The 20,657-nt window shown below is 43.8% G+C and overlaps 1 protein-coding gene across 2 annotated transcripts; it reads left to right on the forward strand.

Annotated features, from left to right (window-relative positions):
* The first annotated feature begins 6,495 nt into the window (after nt 1–6,495).
* PDCD7 (programmed cell death 7) lies at nt 6,496–20,105 on the forward strand. 2 transcript variants are annotated; one of them, XM_054716139.1, is made up of 5 exons: nt 6,496–7,397; nt 10,135–10,273; nt 16,385–16,621; nt 16,865–16,952; nt 18,357–20,105. In XM_054716139.1, the coding sequence occupies exons 1-5, from the start codon at nt 6,543–6,545 to the stop codon at nt 18,478–18,480; spliced, it is 1,443 nt and encodes a 480-aa protein (XP_054572114.1). In that variant the 5' UTR covers nt 6,496–6,542; the 3' UTR covers nt 18,481–20,105. The 2 variants fall into 2 exon arrangements, with proteins under 2 accessions (XP_054572114.1, XP_054572113.1); XM_054716138.1 differs by lacking the exon at nt 16,385–16,621 and having other exon boundaries at nt 6,507–7,397.
* Nucleotides 20,106–20,657: the final 552 nt, after the last annotated feature.

Consider the following 20,657-nt stretch of genomic DNA (forward strand, 5'->3'; position numbering starts at 1 on the left):
TGCCAATGTGGTGGTGTGTCCATAATGCAGTGCCTTTTTTAAAAGGACACAGATGTCATGAGCTGCTTTTTCCAATGTTTAATTAATCCTTGGCACTTTCATGTCCTGCTAATTCTCCTAACTTCAAATTCCACAGAAAAAAAGACTGATTTTAAGGTTTATGTTAAACATCTATTGAAAGTCCTTACATATCCTGCATTGGCCCCACACTAGGTACACAGACCAAGCTTTTCAAGAAGATTACTAGTCTAGGGGAAGTAAACACAAACATCAGTGCATTATAAAAATGGAAGTGAGGTAGGTGCCAGGTGTGGTGCATAAAGGGTAGTGGCCCAGATGATCTGGAAGAGCAAGTATGACTTTTCCAGAAAAGAGTAATGGAAATACCGAAAATTTTAATAACTAGGGAGCTTTAGGAGTTGAGAAATAGGCAACAAGTATGACTTCACATTACTGCTGAGATGACCACGTAATATATGCTCTCCCTTCTCCATTCAACTGAAGACTTTGCCTCATATTTCATTGAGATACCATCAGAAGATGAAAGTCATCTTCCCATCATCAAATCTATAAATCTACTAGCTTCAGCACCCAATCTTTTCTCCAATTACAACTGAAGAATCTCTCTTACCCAAACTCAGTCACCCCACATCATTAGGGCACCCCATCATCCCCTCTCATTTCTCAACACCTTTATTTCTTTTGTCAGTATGTCTTCTACATTATTTGTCTCCTATGCCAGATTAACTACTTGTAATTTTATGCAGAAAGGAGAAGGGCATTAAAAGGGTTTTAAGTAGCCCTGGCTGGTGTGGCTCAATTGGTTAAGCATAGTACCTGTACACCGAAGGTCACCAGTACGATTCCTGTCAGGGCACATGCCTAGGTTTCGGGGTTGATCCCCATCTGGAGTGTGTGTGGGAGGCAGCCAGTAGATATTTCTCCTCTCAAAAGGGGGTGCAGAGTTTAGTAGAAAAGTTAGACATTAGATGTGTTTTTATTCCCCCCCCCCCGCATTTTTTAAAAAAAATTCTTTATTTTTGAAAGTATTACATATGTCTCCTTTGCCCTCCATTGACCTCTCCCAGCCTGCTCCCGCCTCCCAGCACAGGTCCTCACCCCCTATTGTCTGTGTCCATTTCATTATGCCTATATGCATGCATATAGGTCTTTTGATTGATCTCTTACCCTCCCCCCAACCTCCCCTGCCTTCCCTCTGAGGATTGACGGTCTGTTCGATCCTTCTATGTCTCTGGACCTATTTTTGTTCACCAGTTTATGTTCATTACATTCCACAAATGAGTGAGATCATGTGATATTTATCTTCAACTGGCTTATTTCACTTAGCATAATGCTCTCTAAGTCCATCCATGCTGTTGCAAATGATGTTTCTTTTTTTACAGCAGCGTAGTATTCCATTGTGTAGATGTACCAGTTTTTTTAATCCACTCATCTGTTGATAGGCACTTAGGCTGTTTCCAAATCTTAACTATTGCAAATTGTGCTGCTATGAACATAGGGGTGCATATATTCTTTCTGATTGGTATTTCTGATTTCTAGGGATATATTCCTAGGAGTGGGATTACTGGGTAAAATGGGAGTTCCATTTTTAATTTTATGAGAAAACTCCACACTGTTTTCCACAATGTCTGCACGAGTCTGCATTTCTACCAGCAGTGCACGAGGGTTCCTTTTTCTCCACATTCTCCAGCACTTGTTGTTTGTTGATTATAGCCATTCTGACAAGTATGAAATGGTACCTCATTGTCATTTTGATTTGCTTCTCTCAGATGATTAGTGACTAAGCATTTTTTTCATATGCCTCTTGGCCTGTGTATGTCCACTTTCGAAAAGTGTCTATTTAGGCCGAAACCGGTTTGGCTCAGTGGATAGAGCGTCGGCCTGCGGATTCAAGGGTCCCAGGTTCGATTCCGGTCAAGGGCATGTACCTTGGTTACGGGCACATCCCCAGTAGGTGTGCAAGAGGCAGATGATCGATGTTTCTCTCTCATCGATGTTTCTAACTCTCTATCCCTCTCCCGCTCTGTAAAAAATAAATAAAAAATATATTTTTTTAAAAAGTGTTTATTTAGGTCCTTTGCCCATTTTTTGATTGGATTGTTTATCTTCCTTTTGTTAAATTGTATGAGTTCCCTATAAATTTTGGAGATTAAACCCTCATCGGATGTAACATTGGCAAATATGTTCTCCCATGCAGTGGGCTCTCTTGTTGTTTTGTTGATGGTTTGTTTTGTTTTTTCTGTGCAGAGCTCTTTATTTTGATGTAGTCCCATTTGTTTATTTTCTCCTTAGATTCCATTGTCCTAGGATAGTGGTCGGCAAACTCATTAGTCAACAGAGCCAAATATCAATAGTACAATGATTGAAATTTCTTTTGAGAGCCAAATTTTTAAAACTTAAACTTCTTCTAACACCACTTCTTCAAAATAGACTCGCCCAGGCCATGGTATTTTGTGGAAGAGCCACACTCAAGGGGCCAAAGAGCCGCATGTGGCTCGCAAGCCGCAGTTTGCCGACCACGGTCCTAGGAGATGTATGGGTAAACATATTGCTACAAGATATGTCTGATATTTTGTTGCTTATGGATTCTTCTAAGATTTTTATGGTTTCCCATTTTATGGTTAAACTAGAGGCCCAGTGCATGATTGAATCATGCACGTGTAGGGTCCCCTACACGCTTTCGCTTTCGATCACGGGGGGAGCTGGGTGCCTGTCCGCTGGTGCACCAGGCCTTTCAGAAGCCTCTGGCGCGGCGGAGGCTTCTGAAAGGCCTAGTGCCTGAGTGGACAGGCACCCAGCTCCCCCGCTTTTGATGGTCCCCGGTGGGACGTGAGCTCGCTGCCCCGGAGGCCCCTTCTGTGCCGCAGCACAGCCATGGCGCAGACGATGAGCTCGAGCCGCCACTGGCAACGCGAGCTCAGCAAACTGCAGGCCCAATCGGCCCCCCCGGCCCCCCCGAGTCCCGCCCCCCCCATGCCTCCTGGCCAATCATGGGCATAGCGAAGGTACGGTCAATTTGCATATTTGTCTATTATCTTATGGTTAAATCTTCTATCCATTTTGAGTTTATTTTTGTGTATGGTGTAAGTTGGTGGTCTACTTTCATCATTTCCATGTGGCTGTCCAATTTTCCCAACACCATTTATTTAAGAGACTGTCTTGACTCCATTGTATGGTCTTGCTTCCTTTGTTAAATATTAATAGATGTGTTTTGCCGAAACCAGTTTGGCTCAGTGGATAGAGCGTCGGTCTGCGGACTGAAAGGTCCTGGGTTCGATTCCGGTCAAGGGCATGTACATTGGTTGCGGGCACATCCCCGGCGGGGGGTGTGCAGGAGGCAGCTGGTTGATGTTTCTCTCTCATCAGATGTTTCTAACTATCCCTCTCCCTTCCTCTCTGTGAAAAATCAATAACATATATTTAAAAAAAAATAAAACATTTAATAGATGTGTTTTTAGATTATTGGGAAGAGAAGCGCTGAGAAAAATGGAGGGAAACATAACTAGAGGCTTATGGACATTTCCCCAGCACTGCCCCTTTATCTTCTACCTCATCACTGTCCTCCTGTTTCTCAGATCATCTCATCCTCATACAAACAAAACAAAACTCCCTTGAACTCACATCCCTTCCACAGTAAACTAAACGTTGGCCTTTCGTTTTTTACCAATTCCTTTCCAGGCTTTAATTTGAAGTGAGATGAGAAGTTATTGGAAGATTTTGCACAGAGAACTGACATAATGTCACTTAAGTTTTGAAAAACCATTCTGGTTGCAGTGTAAGTGAATAGATGATAGAGGAGCAAGGATTGAATCAGGGACATGTGGGACTATTATAATAAGCCTGCCAGATGATAATGGATTAGACTAAGGTGATAACAATGGAAGTGGAAGAGTAGATGGGTACCTGTTTTTGAAAATCTGATGAGAAGGGGTATCCCATGTTCTTCAATGGGGAAACTCAGTATTTTCAAGATGTCTGTTACCCCTACATTAATTTATATATTTAATGTTCCAGTAAAACACTGGTAAGGTTTTAAATTAAAATTGACAAATAGATCTAAAATTCATATGGAAAAGTAGGTTAGAATGGTAAGTAAAATGATAATGTGCACTCATACGGTATGTTACTCTGTGTCACTGTTCATGTAATGTAACAATTCTAAGAGATTCTATTAACCCTTTTTATAGATGAAACTGAAGCCCAGTGATTAAGTAGCTTTCCCAAGACCATACAACTATTAAGTAACAAGATTTAATCCCAGGCATATTGGTTCCAGGGCCTCTCCACTTAACCAAGAGGTGCTGCCTATTCTATTAAAAAATTATAGCTTCACAAATTTAAGTGAATACCAGTGTATGAATGAACAGACATCAAAGGAAAATAATGTAAAGTTCAGAAATAGACCCCAAATATATATGGGAATTCAATATTAGAAATGGTATTTCAAATTAGGAAAAGAATATTCAATAAATGGTAATGACAGCTGAGTATCCATCTAGAAAATATAGGATGTCAAAAATGTATATACACACTTAGAATAATTATAAAGGCAGTGTTCATTAAAATACATTTCATTTTAAAAATTGAGCTATTAGCTGTTAAAATGTATACACTTTGGGGGACACCCTATATAAAGTTAGAGCCATGCCTTACCTAATACGTTTTAAGATAAGCCTTTAAATGTTATGCAGAGTATTATAAGTTACTCAATACATAAGATACAAATAAATATTATGTAGAGTGTTTCTGAGAAATATGAGAGGTATCTTGGGAAGTGGGGTCAGGCTTTGATTGGTTCTTTTCATGGGATAGAGCTGGGCTCTTACCCAAGAGGGCATCCATTACTTTTGCCCAGCTGGTGTGGGTCAATGGTTGAGTGTTGACCCATGCACCAACAAGTCACTGGGTCGATTCCCAGTCAGGGCATATGCCCGGTTGGCTGGCTCAATCCCCTATAGGGGGCGTGCAGGAGGCAGCCAATCAATTTTCTCATCCATGTTTCTATCCCTCTCCCTTCCTCTCTGAAATCAATAAAAATATATTTTAAAAAACTAAACATATAACTGCCATATGACTCAGCAGTTACACTCTGGGCATTTACTCCAATGCAATGAAGGTTTATGGTCACAGAAAACCCCGCATGCAAGTTTTATAGCAGCTTTATTCGTGATAGCCCCAAAGTGGAAATATCCTTCAACAAGTGAATGATTAAACCAAGTGTGGTTTAACTTTACCCTCAATTTTTTTGCACACTTTTATTGCAATAAAAGGGAACACTATTAATACAGCAACCTGAATGAATCTCCAAAGGATTATACTGAGTGGAAACAGGGAGTCCCAAAAGGTTATGTACTATATATGATTCCATTTATATTACATTCTTGAAAGGACAGAAGTTATAGAAATGGAGACCAGGTTAGTAGTTGCCGTTAAAGGGAAGTGGGTGTGACTATAGGAGGGCAAATGAGCGATCCTAGAAATTATGGAAATAAATGTTCTGTATCTTGACTATCAATGCCAACATCCTGGTTATGATATTGCAAGATATTACTATGTGGAGAAACTGGGTTAAGAGTACACGGGATCGCCCTCCCTGTATTATTTCTTACAACTGCCTATGAATTTACAATGATCTCAAAATAGAGTTTAATTAAAAAAACAAAACGACAATCATGTAGCATGGCTTTCCCTCCCCCTTCTGCTTAAAATCCCCCAGTAGTTTCCCATTGTTCTTAAAATATGAGACCCTGCACGCTGTATCTCTGTTCACCTGCCAGGATCACCAGGCTCCCTTCAGGCTTTCGGTGCTCCCTCCGCTCTGGCATTCTTTCAGTTCCCCCGCTAAGCCTACTCCTACCTCCTAGGGGGCTTTTGCAAATGCTGTCCTTATCTGAACCGTGTTTCCCTCTCTTCTATTTAACTCCTACTTATCCTTTAGACCTTAAACTTAGCCTAACATCCTTGGGACAACCTTTCCCCAACCTTTCTAAGTCAGATTCTCCTGTAAGCTCTTCTTGCCCTGTGCTTTCCTCTTTGGTAGTACGTATATTCACCGCGGCACTTTCACATTTGCTTGCGTAATTACCTGATTAATGTGTTTTCTTTATCAGACAGGCAGTTCCACAGGAGAGGGTCTGTATCTGTTAGTCTCGCTGTCTGCAAAGCAGCAGACCTCACACCTACAATGATCATTAAGAACACGCCCCGTTAGCCGGTTTGCCCCGGGCGGGGCTCGTGCTGGAGGCAACCAATGGATGTGTTTCTCCCACATCCATGTTTCCCTCTCCTTAAAAATCAAAGGAAAAACGGGTGAGGATTTAAAAAAGAACAACAACAACAGAAAAAAAGAACTTTTTTTTTTTTTAAAAAAAGGAACAGTATTAATTGAAGGATTACATGAACTCCCACCCACGCGCCGGGCGGGTCACACTGGAGTCGCGCGTGACAGACGTCACTTCCTCCCGGAAGACACTTTCTCGGGAGACCAGACTCTGTCACTTCTCAGACCTCCGGTGGTGGCCATGGCTCTGCCGCCCTTCTTCGCCCCGGGTCGGCCGGGCCCGCCGCCCCCGCAGCCGCTGCCTCCCGCTCCCTTTGGCTGTCCGCCACCGCCGCTGCCCTCCCCGGCTTTTCCGCCGCCTCTTCCCCAGCGGCCCGGCCCCTTTCCGGGGGCCTCCGCCCCCTTCCTCCAGCCCCCGCTGGCTGTGCAGCCCCGAGCGCCTGGGGAAGCCTCGCGCGGCGGCGGCGCCTTCTACCCGGTGCCGCCGCCGCCGCTGCCTCCGCCGCCGCCTCAGTGCCGACCTTTCCCGGGGATCGACGCCGGCGAGCGCCCGCGGCCGCCGCCTCCAGGCCCGGGGCCGCCCTGGAGCCCGCGCTGGCCTGAGGCGCCGCCGCCCGACGTGCTTGGGGACTCGGCCCTGCAGCGCCTGCGCGACCGGCAGTGGCTGGAGGCGGTGTTCGGAGCCCCGCGGCGAGCGGGCTGCCCGGTGCCCCCGCGCGCGCCGGTCGGGCCCACCCTGGGTGAAGTGCGCGCGCGGTTGCGCGGGGCTCTGCGCCTGGTGCGGCGGCTGCGGGATCTGGGCCAGGCCCTGCGCGAGGCTGAGGAGGACGGCGCGGCCTGGGCACTGCTGCACGCCCAGGCGGCGCCGCTGCGCGCGGAGCTGGCTGAGCGACTCCAGCTGCTGACCCAGGCCGCCTATGTGGGCGAGGCTCGGCGGAGGCTGGAGAGGGTCCGGCGCCGCCGGCTGCGGCTCCGCGAGAGGGCCCGGGAACGCGAGGCCGAGCGGGAGGCGGAGGCCGCGCGAGCTGCGGAGCGCGAGCAGGAGATTGACCGCTGGAGGGTCAAGTGCGTTCAGGAGGTGGAGGAGAAGAAGCGGGTAAGAGCAGCGGTTGCGCACGGGGAGTTAGGGCAGTGGCGTTTGGAACGTGAAGGGGCACGAGGCTTTGCGCTATTTCCCAGCGCTAAGCCTCCTTATCTTCATTTGTAAAGTAAAAAGACAGTTTAGTTTGCCTTTCCGACCTCATATCTCCGTATTGATTGCGTGTTAATAGTGCATAGTAGCAACACCAGTGCTCTATGCGCACTGCAAAGCCCCGTATACATTATGTAGGAGGATCACACAGTGGCGTTGCAGGGATGACGGATCTGCACCGACATTCTGACACCAGCATTCAACACTAACGAGCATCTGGTGCTTTTATATTTTAAAGTATATTTTTATTGATTTCAGAGAGGGAGCGAGAGAGAGAAACATCAATGATGAGAGAGGATCATTGATCTGCTTCCTCCTGCACGCCCCCCACTGGGGATCGAGCCCGGCACCCCTGGCTTGTGCCCTGACCAGGAATTGGTGACCTCCTGGTTCATAAGTCGCCGCTCAACCACCGGCTGGACCCTAGGTGACTTTAAAAATACAATACATAGAGAACGCGTGACCTTTCCCTAAGGAACATATATCCTAATTAGCTAATGGGTCAATAGTGATGATTTCCCCAGAAATCCTTTGTTTACGAATTTTAAACCACAAATCTTGAGACTCAACAATGGTGTGTTTTTTTGAGCACTTACTATATACTAGGCACTGTGCTAAGGTCGTTACATACACCAGATCTTGAATCCTGGTAATAACCCTGAGAGGTAGGTGGTGTTATCCCAGTTTTACAGATTAGGAAATTAAGGCATAAGGAAGTTAACCTGCCAACAATCACACAAATTGGTTTGTGGCAGTTTCACTTCTGATTTGAGCCCAGGTTGTGTGATTCGAAAACCTGTTAATCTCAGGCTCTTAAGTGGGTACCAGAGTGAAACTGGAAATTGGTCAGGTAGTTGTTTAAGACATTGTCATTACTTTTGAATGCATCGACTTACCCCCTTCCTCCACTCCACTACCAGCTAGTGTTTCCTCCTCCTCCTCCTCTCCCTTCTCCTGGTGTCTGCTACTGCCCTAGAGTCTGATGTAACTCCCCCTCTGAAGTGTATTGATGTCAAGCTTTGTCTTCAAGCCCTCCTAAACACCAGTGCTTTTAAGAATACTTGGAGGCAAGGCCTTAATCTAAGAGAGTTTGAGTCAGTTCAGACATTTAGTGAGGGCCCATTAAGTACCAGGCCCAGTGCAGGGTGCTGGGGATAGAGATAAATAGGACATAGTGCTTTTCGTTGAGGGGTTTAGAGCCTCCTGGGGTATCATGTCTGTATAGCATTGTGTGTTAGGATTTCACATGTAGGTGCTGTCGGAGCCCAGAAAAGGAATATCTAATCCTTTGGGGAAGGTGTCAGGGAAGGTTTGGATGATAAAGTAACAACTGAACTGAGTCTTAAAGGAAATGTCAAAGCCAAGTGAGAGCAACAGGTGCATTTCAGGCGAGAAGAGTGAAACAGCATGGTAGCTGAAATGGTGCAGGTACAGTGCTGATTTGAGAGATGGGAAAGAGAGCTTTAGGCAAAAGCATCTTCCCTACCACCTATGGTGAGGATGTTAGAGACAGAATCCTTTGAGTAGTGGCTTAGAGTAACCAGAATTATTTATCTACATGTGAACCAACTTAAGGAGAGTACAATAGGGTCTTTAGATGTTTAAAAGGCTGTCATGTTGAAGAGATTCTTGGCAGTAAAGTATTTTAGGTTGTCACTGAGCACTGTAGAGTCCTGGGCTTTTATAGTTCCACTAGAGGCCCAGTGCATGAAATTTGTGCACTGGCCGGGGGGAGGGGTGGTCCCTTAGCCCGGCCTGCGCCTTCTCGCTTCTCGCAGTCCAGGAGCCCTCAGCGGATGTCCAGCTGATGGCTTAGGCCCGCTCCCCACAAAGTCAGACATCCTTAGCACTGCTGCGGAGGTGGGAAAGGCTCCCGCCACCGCTGCTGCACTTGCCAGCCTTGAGCCCAGCTTCTGGCTGAGCAGCGCTCCCCCTGTGGGAGTGCACTGACCACCAGGGGGCAGCTCGTGTGCTGAGCATCTGCTCCCTGGTGGTCAGTGCGTGTCATAGCGACAGGTTGTTCCGCAGTTCAGTCGATTTCCATATTAGCCTCTTATTATATAGGATAAGATTCCTTATCTTCCCTGCTAGCCTCAATCTTTGGATCCAGGTGTCTGCTTTTTTTTTTTAAGTCTTCACCCAAGGATATGCTTATTTGTTTTAGAGAGAGGAAGGGGGGAGAGAGAGAGAGAAACATTGGTCTGAGAGAGAAGCATTGATTGGTTGCCTCCTGTACATGCCCCGACTGGGGATTGGACCTGCAACCTAGGTATGTGCCCTGTTCAGGAATTGAACCTACAACCTTTTGGTGCACAGGACAATGCTCCAGCCAACTGGGACCCCCGGCCAGAGCCAGGTGTTTGCATTTTTAATGAGAGCCCCAACTTAACAAGGTAAGTTGAATGCAGATGTTCCTTGGACCACACTTTAGAAACTCTGAGGAAGAAACAAAGACCAGTGTCCACGTGGAAGTTGCAGAGAGGATAATCCTTTGGCTGGACCAGTGTAGAGAGGTGTTTTGGGCATGGCCCAGGAAATTGGGGTGTAAATCCAGTAGAATCTTTCTTAACCCTGGGACTGTCTGATTCTCTAAAATCTCACTGCTGGGCAGCTGTTCTCATGGGCTCTCTTTCTTCCCCAGGAGCAGGAACTTAAAGCTGCTGCCGATGGTGTCTTGTCTGAAGTGAGGAAAAAACAAGCAGACACCAAAAGAATGGTGGACATCCTTCGGGCCTTGGAGAAATTGAGGAAACTCAGGAAAGAGGCTGCAGCAAGGAAAGGTAACCGTGGCTTTGCATTTCTTCCTTTGTTCCCCTGTTCCTTCCCTTTCTTTACCATAGCGCTTGCCCTTCCCAAAAAATTTTGAAGGAAAATGCTTGATACTTCAAATTTTTCACCCAGTAGGGTAACTGAGCTTGTCAGCAGTATCTCAGAACCTTTGAAGTAGAAACCCTCTGATGTTTAGCTCTTGGTAGCCAAGGTTGAAAGAGAGGCAGGTGTGGGAACCCACTGCACCATCTTCCCCTGGACTCATCATTTCCACACCAGGCATTCCTGGCCACATTTTTCCGAGTAAGGTTGACAGGGCTGGACAGCTTTACCCATGTGCCAAGGTGAAAGCTATCCTATCCTGTCCTTAACTTGAGGCTTCAGAAGGTGTTGAAAACTTGGCATGTTCCTTCAGATACATTTCAAATCTGAAACATGGATATTTGAAGAGGTGTGAATGGGATTTGGCTGGAGGGCCCTCAGTCCCATTTTTGCTATTTTAAGATCTCACTATCCTTCAAAACCAAATTTAGATGTCATATCTCCCATCCTTCTCTGCTCTGGGCTCAGGTGACCTCATGCTCCTCACTTGCAACTGGTTTGGGCCGGCTTAGTAGGTTGTAGGCCATTGACATTCACCAGTGATATTTGAGAGTACACAAATTAGCAAATACCATGACAGCAAATGAATTCCTCTGTGTGGTTTAAAATATAGTGAATGAAAACTGTAATTCAGACCCTTACTAAAAAGTTTTGTTGGGCTCTAGCTGGTTTGGTTCAGTGGATAGAGCGTGGGCCTTCGGACTGAAAGGTCCTGGGTTCAATTCCAGTCAAGGGCACATGCCTGGGTTGCGGGCTTGATCCCCAGTTGGGGGCATGCGGAAGGCAGCCAATCAATGATTCTCTCTCATCATTGATGTTTCTGTTCCTCTCTCTCTCTTCCTCTCTGAAATAAATAAAAATATATATTTTTTAAAAAAGTTTTGTTGGGATGTGACCATTGTGCGTTCAGCCAGTCTTACTCACTAGCTAAGTGATGAGCTTCTGCATGCCAGCCCTTAGAGTGGCTGATTCAGAATCAGGCCTCAGAATCAGATGATTCTGTAGGGCATTTGTGAATTATCTACTGTGGGTCATCTATATTTGCTTCTACTGTGTCTACCCATGCCTCATCCTTATGAGAATGTAAAACTTGAGGGCTACTATTTAATGTTCCTCTGCTCCATGTCCTCTGTGAGGTGAGGGTCAGGAATATTCTGCCAAGTGAATTTATCAGCATAATTTCTCACTGTTAGTCTCCCCTCTATTTGGTCCAAAAGAAAGAGGAAATTTTAGGAGGAATTATGGTCTATATAATAAGCAGGCTGTGTGGAGGTAATTGACTTGAATGTAAAATGATTTGGTAACTAGCAGCTGGTTGCCTTGTGTACTTTAAAAGAAAACAAGCAGCTTTCTAACTTCTCTCTTCAAAGCATATGTACCTCCAAGTAAGTGCTGAGAGAATGAGGCTGGATATGTAAGTAGGGTCACATCACAAAGTGTCTTATGGGCCCTCGCTGGTTTGGCTCAGTGGATAGAGCATCAGCCTGTGGACTGAAGGGTCCCGGGTTCGATTCAGGTCGAGGGCACATACCCAGGTTGTGGGTTCCCAGTCCGGGGTGTGCAAGAGGCAGCCAATCAATGGTTCTCATCATTGATGTTTCTATCTCCTTTCCCTCTCCCTTCCTCTCTGAAATCAATAAAAATATATATTTTTAAAAACCCACAAAGTGTCTTATGGGCCAGGCTAGACTTCTCACCTATGCTTAAAGCTGAGGGGAAGATCAGCCAAAGGACTTGTATGCATGCATATAAGCCTAACCAATGGACACAGACAGCAGGGGGGTGAGGGCATGAGTGGGGGGGGATGGGGAGGTAATGGGAGAATAAGGACACATATGCAACACCTTAATCAATAAAGAAATTTTTAAAACAAAACAGAAAAAAAATAAAGCTGAGGGGAACCACTGAAAGATTTCAAACAGGATGAAATGATGACAGATCATTGCTGGCAGAGCAGAGAAAGGTTTGGAGCATCTAGGAAGAGAGACTAATAAAGGCTGTCATAGTCTGGGCCATGATAGTATGGGAGTGTGAACTAAGGACCACAGTTGGAGAAAAGTAAATGGATTTAAGAGATATGAAGTGTGTGTGTGTGTGTGTGTGTGTGTGTGTGTGTGTGTGTACGTGTACATATAAATTAATAACTTGGGAAACTCAGCATGTGGGAGCTGAAGAAAAAAATGGCTTCCAGGTTGTAGCTTGATCCACTGAATGAATGATGATACCATTCTAAATGACCAGGAAAACAGCAGGAGGAGTAGGCTTTGGGTTGATGAGTTCAGTTTGGGACCTGTTGAGTTTGAGGTGCCTGTGGGACACCCTGGATAAGGATTCATTAGCATGTAAACAGACCTTAAAGAGGTTGTGTAGTGTGAAATGAGAGCCAGAAAGACAATATCAAGATGAATAAAGAGGATTCCACAAAAGAGATCGAGAGAGGTCAGAGAGATAGGAGGAAAAGGTAGACCCACTACCTTCTTCTGCAGAGTGGCAAATGCTCACAGAGATTGTGCAATCTTGGCACGTTTACTTAAACTTCTTTATGCCTTGGTTTCCTCATCTGTAAGGAGGGAATAATGATAGTACCTACCCATGGAGTGTTGTGGTGATGAAATTAGTAGACTTGAGTTAAGTGCTTAAAGCAGTCCTGGCACATAGTAAATGCCATACAAGTGTTTCATCTTATTTTTATTATTAAGTAATAAAAAGCTTGAGAAAGATCCGTGGGAATTAGTGACTGTGCTAGGGGCATTTCAGGGGGTGGTAGAAGGAGAAGCCTGACTAAGGTAAAGATGGAGTAGGACATAAGAAAAGCAGACAGTGAGATCAACTCATTAAACATTCGCCTGTGAAGAAAAGGAGAGTACAAGATCAGCATCTGCCAATGTGTGTGTGTGTGCGGGGGATGGGGTAAGGGGAGCTACCTTAGGGTCATGGGAAAAACTTGAAAATGTTTAAATCCTGAGCCAAGGAGTGAATAGAGGGGAAAGATCAGTGAGAAGCAGAGGAATAGTTGATAGCTCACGGTCTTGAAGGGGGTAGTCAGATCCAGATCCCAGGTGGAGGGATTAACTTAAGTGGAGAAGAACCATCTTCTACTGGAATGAAATGAAGGGGACAATGATGGGTAGTAATGCAGATGAGTGAAATTGGGGGCAGAAAGTTAAGGAATTTTCCTTCTTGGTGGCCTGTTTCCTCTGGGAAATAGATTAGAGGGTTTGCGCTGAGAGTCAGTAGAGAAGTAGGGCTTTCAGAGTGGTGAAATAAGCAGTGAGTGAGAGCCAAGCAGAGACCCATGGCAGTGTGGTTGCAGGGAGGTGCTATGGGCCCGCTGATGTAACTGTACTGGCACCAGGCTACAATCAAATGGCTTCTCCCAGGAGTACTCGGCAGCGAGCACATGAGCACAGAGCACTGTGCTGTTGGGGTTTTGCTTTGAGGGTGACTACAAGTTTTGGTGAGAACAAATAGAAGATGGGCGGAATCGGATACATTAGATGAGAGATTTTAATGAAGTTCACAGAATCTTGAGGGAGAAGAAAATGAGAATACTGAAACGGTAGAAAGTTGTCAGAGAAGAGACTATTTGGGTTTAAGATTTCAGGGTGGAAAGTATTTTCTCATTATGCTAAGGTCCAAAGACCGGATGAGGCCCCATGGTGCACGTAGCTGAAGGGGAATAAAGGCGGCTGGTATCCAGGAGCTGTAGGAATTGCAGAAGTAAGTGGTAGAGGTGGAGGAAACCTATGCCGTGTCAGCGCTTGGGGTCAAGAGGACGACTGAGTGAGGAATGCCCTTTCCAAGGGAATGTGTCAAGGTGACCAGGAGTGATCCATGAGAGGTTGAGGGAGATATGTGTGGGTGGCGCAGGCCCAGCAACCTGAGATGGGAGCAGACCACGGTTCCTTCTGGGGTCTGGAGGCACTTATGGGCTGATGGGATGTCTATATATGGGCAGATGTTAGTATTGCAACAGAGATTGTATAGCTCATAAGCCTAAAATATTTACTATCTAGCCCTTTACAGAAAAAGTTGCTAATCCCTGGGCTAGGTAAAGAAACTAAAAACATCAAATTACTACAAAACAACATAGTGACAGCTTAAATTTCTCTGTGCATAACAATTTTATGTGTATGTATATTTAGAAAGTAATAGCCCAGCAACTTAGTAGAAGATGGATTTGAGTTGTACAATTTCCATTTCCAGTTGGGGAAAAGTGAATAGAAACCTATTCAAGCAAAGCAGTCATGAAAATGATCTGGAGAAATCTTAGCCTTGAAGGAGAGAGAATTCCACAACTGCTTAGCTACTTAAGGAACCATTATTTTATACCATTATCAGCCAAAATTGAAAATTTAGTGCTCAAAGCTGGCACTGGCGGCAGCATAAATTGCCAAAACTCTGTTGAAAATCATTTGTTAAAGAAATAAATATTAATTATTTTCTTTGTGTCAGGTGTTAGGTACTGAGTAAATGTATAACTTTTTAAAGAAACAGTTTAGTACTATACTTAGGTTAGTCTTGAAAGTATTAACATTTCCATTATAGAAATAATCCATACAAAGGAAAAAAGTAACATGCCTAAGATTATTCATTGTAGCATTATATGATGACAAGTCATTTGGAACAGCCTAACTGTCCAGGACTAGAGAGCTTATTAAATAAATTATGGTAGGTACATTGATTTGGTGTAACAGGATGGAGCCATTAAATAATTATAAGGAGAGGGAAAAAATGTAGGGAATTGACATGGAGATACGTAAGTTATACACATTTTACATTGAACTATATGAAGTTGCTAATATATGGACAAAAACGTCTGGGGGATCAACATGGGGAAATAAAAAGGATTGATTATGTTAGCAGAATTAGGATTTTTTTCTTCCATGTATCTGGTATTGTTAAAATACTGCGGTAATACATACATTTTCATTTAAAACCTTTAAGGTCTGATAGGATTGACCACACATCACTCTAACAGTGATGGCGAACCTATGACACGCATGTCAGCACTGACACGCGTAGCCATTTCTGATGACACGCGGCCGCATGCCGAGGATGAAACATTTGCTGCTCCTGAGGATGAAACATTTGCGACTAGAGTATTGGAGTTAGTTTTTTCCTCAAAGTGACACACTACCCGAGTTATGCTCAGTTTTTTGGCGAAGTTTGACACACCAAGCTCAAAAGGTTGCCCATCACTGCTCTAGGATGAATTAGCAGCTTTAGCAACTTTTTTATTGCAGGGCCGTTATGGTAGTGAGTCACTATTGCAACTTACTTGAATATTCAATAAATTTCAAAAAGTTTTCCTTATGAAATTTTATGAAAACTTTCACATGTGTACAAAAATAGAATGCCTAAGTAAATTACTCATCATCAATTATGCCATTATCACATAAAATTAGTAATAATTCTTGCATATCACCTAATAACTAGTCCAAAATGTTCCCAGTTGTGGCTGTAGCTATGTTGTCTATAAAATTAGCTGACCTCACAATTAAATCAGGGTGACAACCATCCCAGATTTCCCAGGACACTGGGTTTTCAAGTGCTAAAACGGGGAAACTGACACATTTGGTCACCCTACTCTCAGCAGCAGACTGTGAGGCCCGTGTGGCTGGTTAAATGTATTTCTTCTCAGTATCCATATGTGCTTTCCCAGAACTTCACACTTAAAGGGAGAATTGTTTTTTAGCTGTGGGAATTTCATGATGAAGAATATAAGACAGTTTCTTCCTTTTGGGAGCCCACTCTCTAACTGCAGGATCAAAACCATTAGAAATAAACAAAATCAAAAGTTAAGTGGTAGTCTCCAGAAAGAGGAATTAGAGAAAAAAGAAAGTCAGGGTGGGGTCAGATTAATTGGAGATTCAAATTGATCTGTGAAGAGGGATTAGAATTTATAAATTCTAAGCAAATTCATACTATAAGTAGGACTTTGAGTTGGCTCATTAGAACACAGATTTGGAGATAAGAAAAAGTTGTAACTAAAATGCCATTTGCATCTCTTTGCCCAGGGGTCTGTCCTCCAGCCTCAGCAGATGAGACTTTTGAGCATCATCTTCAGCGACTGAGAAAACTCATTAAAAAACGCTCTGAACTATATGAAGCTGAAGAGAGAGCCCTCAGAGTTATGTTGGAAGGAGAACAAGAGGAAGAGAGGAAAAGAGAACTAGAAAAGAAACAGAGGAAAGAAAAAGAGAAAATTTTATTGCAGAAGCGGGAAATTGAGTCCAAGTTATTTGGGGATCCAGGTAAGTCCCTCTGTAACCAGTGGAGAAAAGGACAATACTAGATTCACTTATTCTCATGGGTGACCTCAACCTAAGCTAAGAGATCGGTAGGCAACAATGACACCTAAACTATATCCTGGAAATCATGGATAAAGATGAAACACGTTTGATCATATTGTCATCATAGGCTCAGTCATCTTGCCTTGAGAAATACACTCTGGATATGAAGTGTGATGGTGTGGTATTGTGCCTTTTCTTTTTCAGATGAGTTCCCACTCGCTCACCTCTTGCAGCCTTTCAGACAGTATTACCTCCAAGCTGAGCACTCCCTGCCTGCACTCATCCAAATAAGGTCAGAGGGGCACTCTCCATGTCGCCTGTATCTTTATTTTTTTAAGTTTCTAATGGGTTTATAGAAAGTTTCCAAGTGTTAGGGATGCCACAAACATCTGTTTAGTCCTCACTCATCCTTGAGAAATAGATGTCCCTATTTTAACAGGTGAAGAAACAAACTCAGGTGTGACTTGCCCTTTTGTGTTCTCCCAGGCTGTGCTGTTACATTGACTTAAAGTTCTCTTCTGCTGCTAAATAGACCCTCCCTGTATACTTGCCTATGGAGACTGTTTAAGACCCATGCTGCTGACTTTGTGAGTTCTTACAGGTCAGAGTCAAGAGAGCTAGGAACAATTACATGCAGTTAATACTGAGCTATACTTTGCAGCTCTCTGGGCCTCACACTTTCCTCACCTATAAAATGAAGATGGTGGACTAGAATGTGGCCTTCAAACTTTGGCAGTAGTACTCTTCCCACATGCAGTCTTTGGACAAATCAGTTTGTAAAACAGAATGAATGAATGGGTTCCACAGGTAACTTAAATCTGTTATTGATTGGAAGCATTTTGTTGTTTCTAGACTCCAAAAGCATCTACTTGGGGTCTAGGGGTCTTCAAAGCCTGGTTTGAAAATCACGGACCTAAGTGATTTCTAAGGTTCTTTCCAAAGCCCCAACAATGCTCTTTTGCATACCAAGTTTATGTCTGGGGAAAGTGCATTTCTGGCTAATATACAAGTTTTAGCTTCTAAACATAACTACAGTCAATTCTTGTTATTCACAGTAGCTGTGTTCTATAAAGCCACAAACACTGAATTAGAGAATACTGAACGGCTGCTGCTCCTAAAGGAAATATATGATTAGGTTTCTGTGGGCCTCTGGCCACATTTCATCAACTGATCAATACGTAACATTGTTTTATGTGTATTTCTTTTTAAAGACATCTCATTTAATATATCTTTCTTAAAATATATATTTTTTTTATTGATTTCAGAGAGGAAGGGAGAGGGAGAGAGATAGAAACATCAATGATGAGAGAGACCCGGCTAGCGTGGCTCTGTCAACCTGTGAGCCAATTCTCAGTCAGGGCATATGCCCAGGTTGTGGGCTCAATTTCCAGTGTGGGGCATGCAGGAGGCAGTTGATCAATGATTCTCTCTCCTCATTGATGTTTCTATCTCTCTTCCTCTCTCTCTCTAAAATCAATAAAAACATATTTTTTTAAATGACTATAAGTTCTTTAGAGTTTTTCCCCCTTTATATGTATATTTAAGAAATGCAGTCTTTTGCATTATTCCTGATAATCTAGTTCTTTAGTACATCAGTCATTGAAAAGGTAAGTCCTGAAATAGAATATTTAGTTGCTGAACATCTTGCTAGGACTAAAACAAAAATAAACAGTTCTTCTATAATGTTCCTATTAAGGCATGATTGGGATCAATACCTGGTGCCATCTGATCATCCTGAAGGCAATTCTGTTCCCCAAGGATGGGTCCTTCCACCGCTCCCCAGCAACGACATCTGGGCAACTGCCATTAAGCTGCATTAGTAAAGACGCTCCAGGAGTGTGGACCAGGCAACGCTCTTTGCAGCTCTGAATATCAGTGATGCTGCCATCTTCTCGTGCTGCAGACTAAACAACAACCTGTAAACTCCACATGGCATAGCCCTTCCCAGAAGTTCATTTTCCTTCCATGCTCTGTCCTGGCCAAATGTGCTTTGGAATCGGATTAACACGGTTCTTTGGAAAGGCGCTAGGTGAACTGAGGCTATTGCCACTGAATTTGCCTCTGTTTTGAGGGGCTTGGTCCAGAGTGACTGGCTAATTTACTCAACTTCCTTGTGTGGCAGTGGGTAAGTACGTGCCATACACTCAACACAGGTGTGCTCTGGGTAGTTTAGTAGCCCTCCCCCCACTACAGAGTGTGAAGACAAGCTTGATGCAAAACCTCCATATCCTTCCTACCCGTGTGGCCCTCTAATTCCAGGAAGAAAGGGGAAAATGCTTTATCTGTGAAGCCCACTTTTGGTGCAGCTTGAGAGGCTGTGGGCTGTAGGCTGGGCTGGCAGTAAAGCTGGTGGCGTAGTCGGGTACTCATTTGGAGACCTCAGGACACCTGAAGAGTACCCACACCTACACTGGATCGTGTTTTAATGGGTGACGGCTACATGTTCCCTATGTTAGAAGGATCCTAATGAAAGGAACTGCTTTGTAAGTTCCCAGAGGTCTAGTTGTTCAGAGTCCCTAAGGATAGAAATTTATTTCCCTATGGGAATAGGACCTTAACCTCAAGTACTCAGAAGGGGCCGATATAACTGTGGAATTTCTTAGGAATATTCACGTAGTGAAAGCTGGGGGAAAGCAGATAAAAATAATGAAGTTTATTTTTTTATATTCATTAATAAATAAAAGCTCTTGTGCCTGAAGATGATCAGTGATATAACATGTCAGTTTTTCTGTTTTATTTTGCCTTTTGTCATTTACTGTTATTTATATTTCCAAAAACCTGAATAAATATTTTTATTTTTTAGTTTGAGCCTTTGCTCCCAATTTGTTGCCTCCCAAATCACTGCACACACTTTCACACTAAGACACATTTTCACTCTGAAATTCAAGTTTATTAAAAAGGCACTTGCTAGAGGAGAGTGGATCTACACCCCGAACTCTGTCTGTGGAATCCAACTATGGGTAGGCTGGGAAGGATGCCATCAACCTTAAAATGATTTCAGAAGCTGTTGGGTGCAAGATGCTAAGACCTTTGTTCTTTTCCGTTGTTTAATTGGCACTGTGAAATTTACGTAGTGTGCATTACACAGTTAACAGTATATGAGCCAGCACTCCAAAGTGTGTCTAAGCTCATAATCTGAAATCTGATGTGATTAGCTTCACTTGACCCCATAGGCTTGTGTGCCCTTTTGTTATAAATCTCCACCATTTGCTCTCTGAGGAGGTGCAGGAACATAGAAATAAAAGGGGACTGGTACAGTACGTTGTATGTTTGGGGTCCAGATAGCCTTGCCAGTAAGACAGCTGCATTGATGGGTCAGGGAGTGTAAAGCGGGGACTCAGGCAGCACAACCCAAGGAAAAGGTATTGAATGCCAGGTGGAAAAAACCATTCCCTCTTGCCTTTGGCAACTTCAGTGTTTTAATAAAGCGAGTGTTTTCTTTGTCCGGTTTTTGTTCTGTACGTTTTTCTTGGTTTGTTGCCCTCAGTGGTGGTGGCAGCGGGCACTGGTACTTTATGGGCTTAGAAAGAAAGACTTACAGTGGTATCTTTAACAAGTGATTCTTCTGAGAATATGGACATGTCATTGTAATCTTATCCCAAGTCTTTTATTAAAATTTGTGCAGTCCTGGCTGGTGTGACTGGGCTGGAGTGTCGTCCGCCTGAAGGTCGCCAGTTTGATTACCGGTCAGGGCACATACCTAGCTTGCAGGTTCAGTCCCTGGCAGGGTGTGTACAGAGACAACCCATCAGTGTATCTCTCTCACATTGATGTTTCTCTCTCCCTTCCTAAAATTAATAATAATAAATTATTGTGCAAAATTTCAAACATCAAAAGTAAAGATAATAATATAATTTTTTCCCCATATATCCATCATCCAGCTTCAAATAATTGTCAACTCCTGGACAAGCCTGTTTCATCTGTACCCCACCACTCACTCTGGATTATTTTGAAGCAAATCCCAGACATCATATTACTTTATACATTTTTCAGTACA

This window comes from Eptesicus fuscus, chromosome 5 (assembly GCF_027574615.1).
Source record: "Eptesicus fuscus isolate TK198812 chromosome 5, DD_ASM_mEF_20220401, whole genome shotgun sequence".
Taxonomy (NCBI): domain Eukaryota; kingdom Metazoa; phylum Chordata; class Mammalia; order Chiroptera; family Vespertilionidae; genus Eptesicus; species Eptesicus fuscus.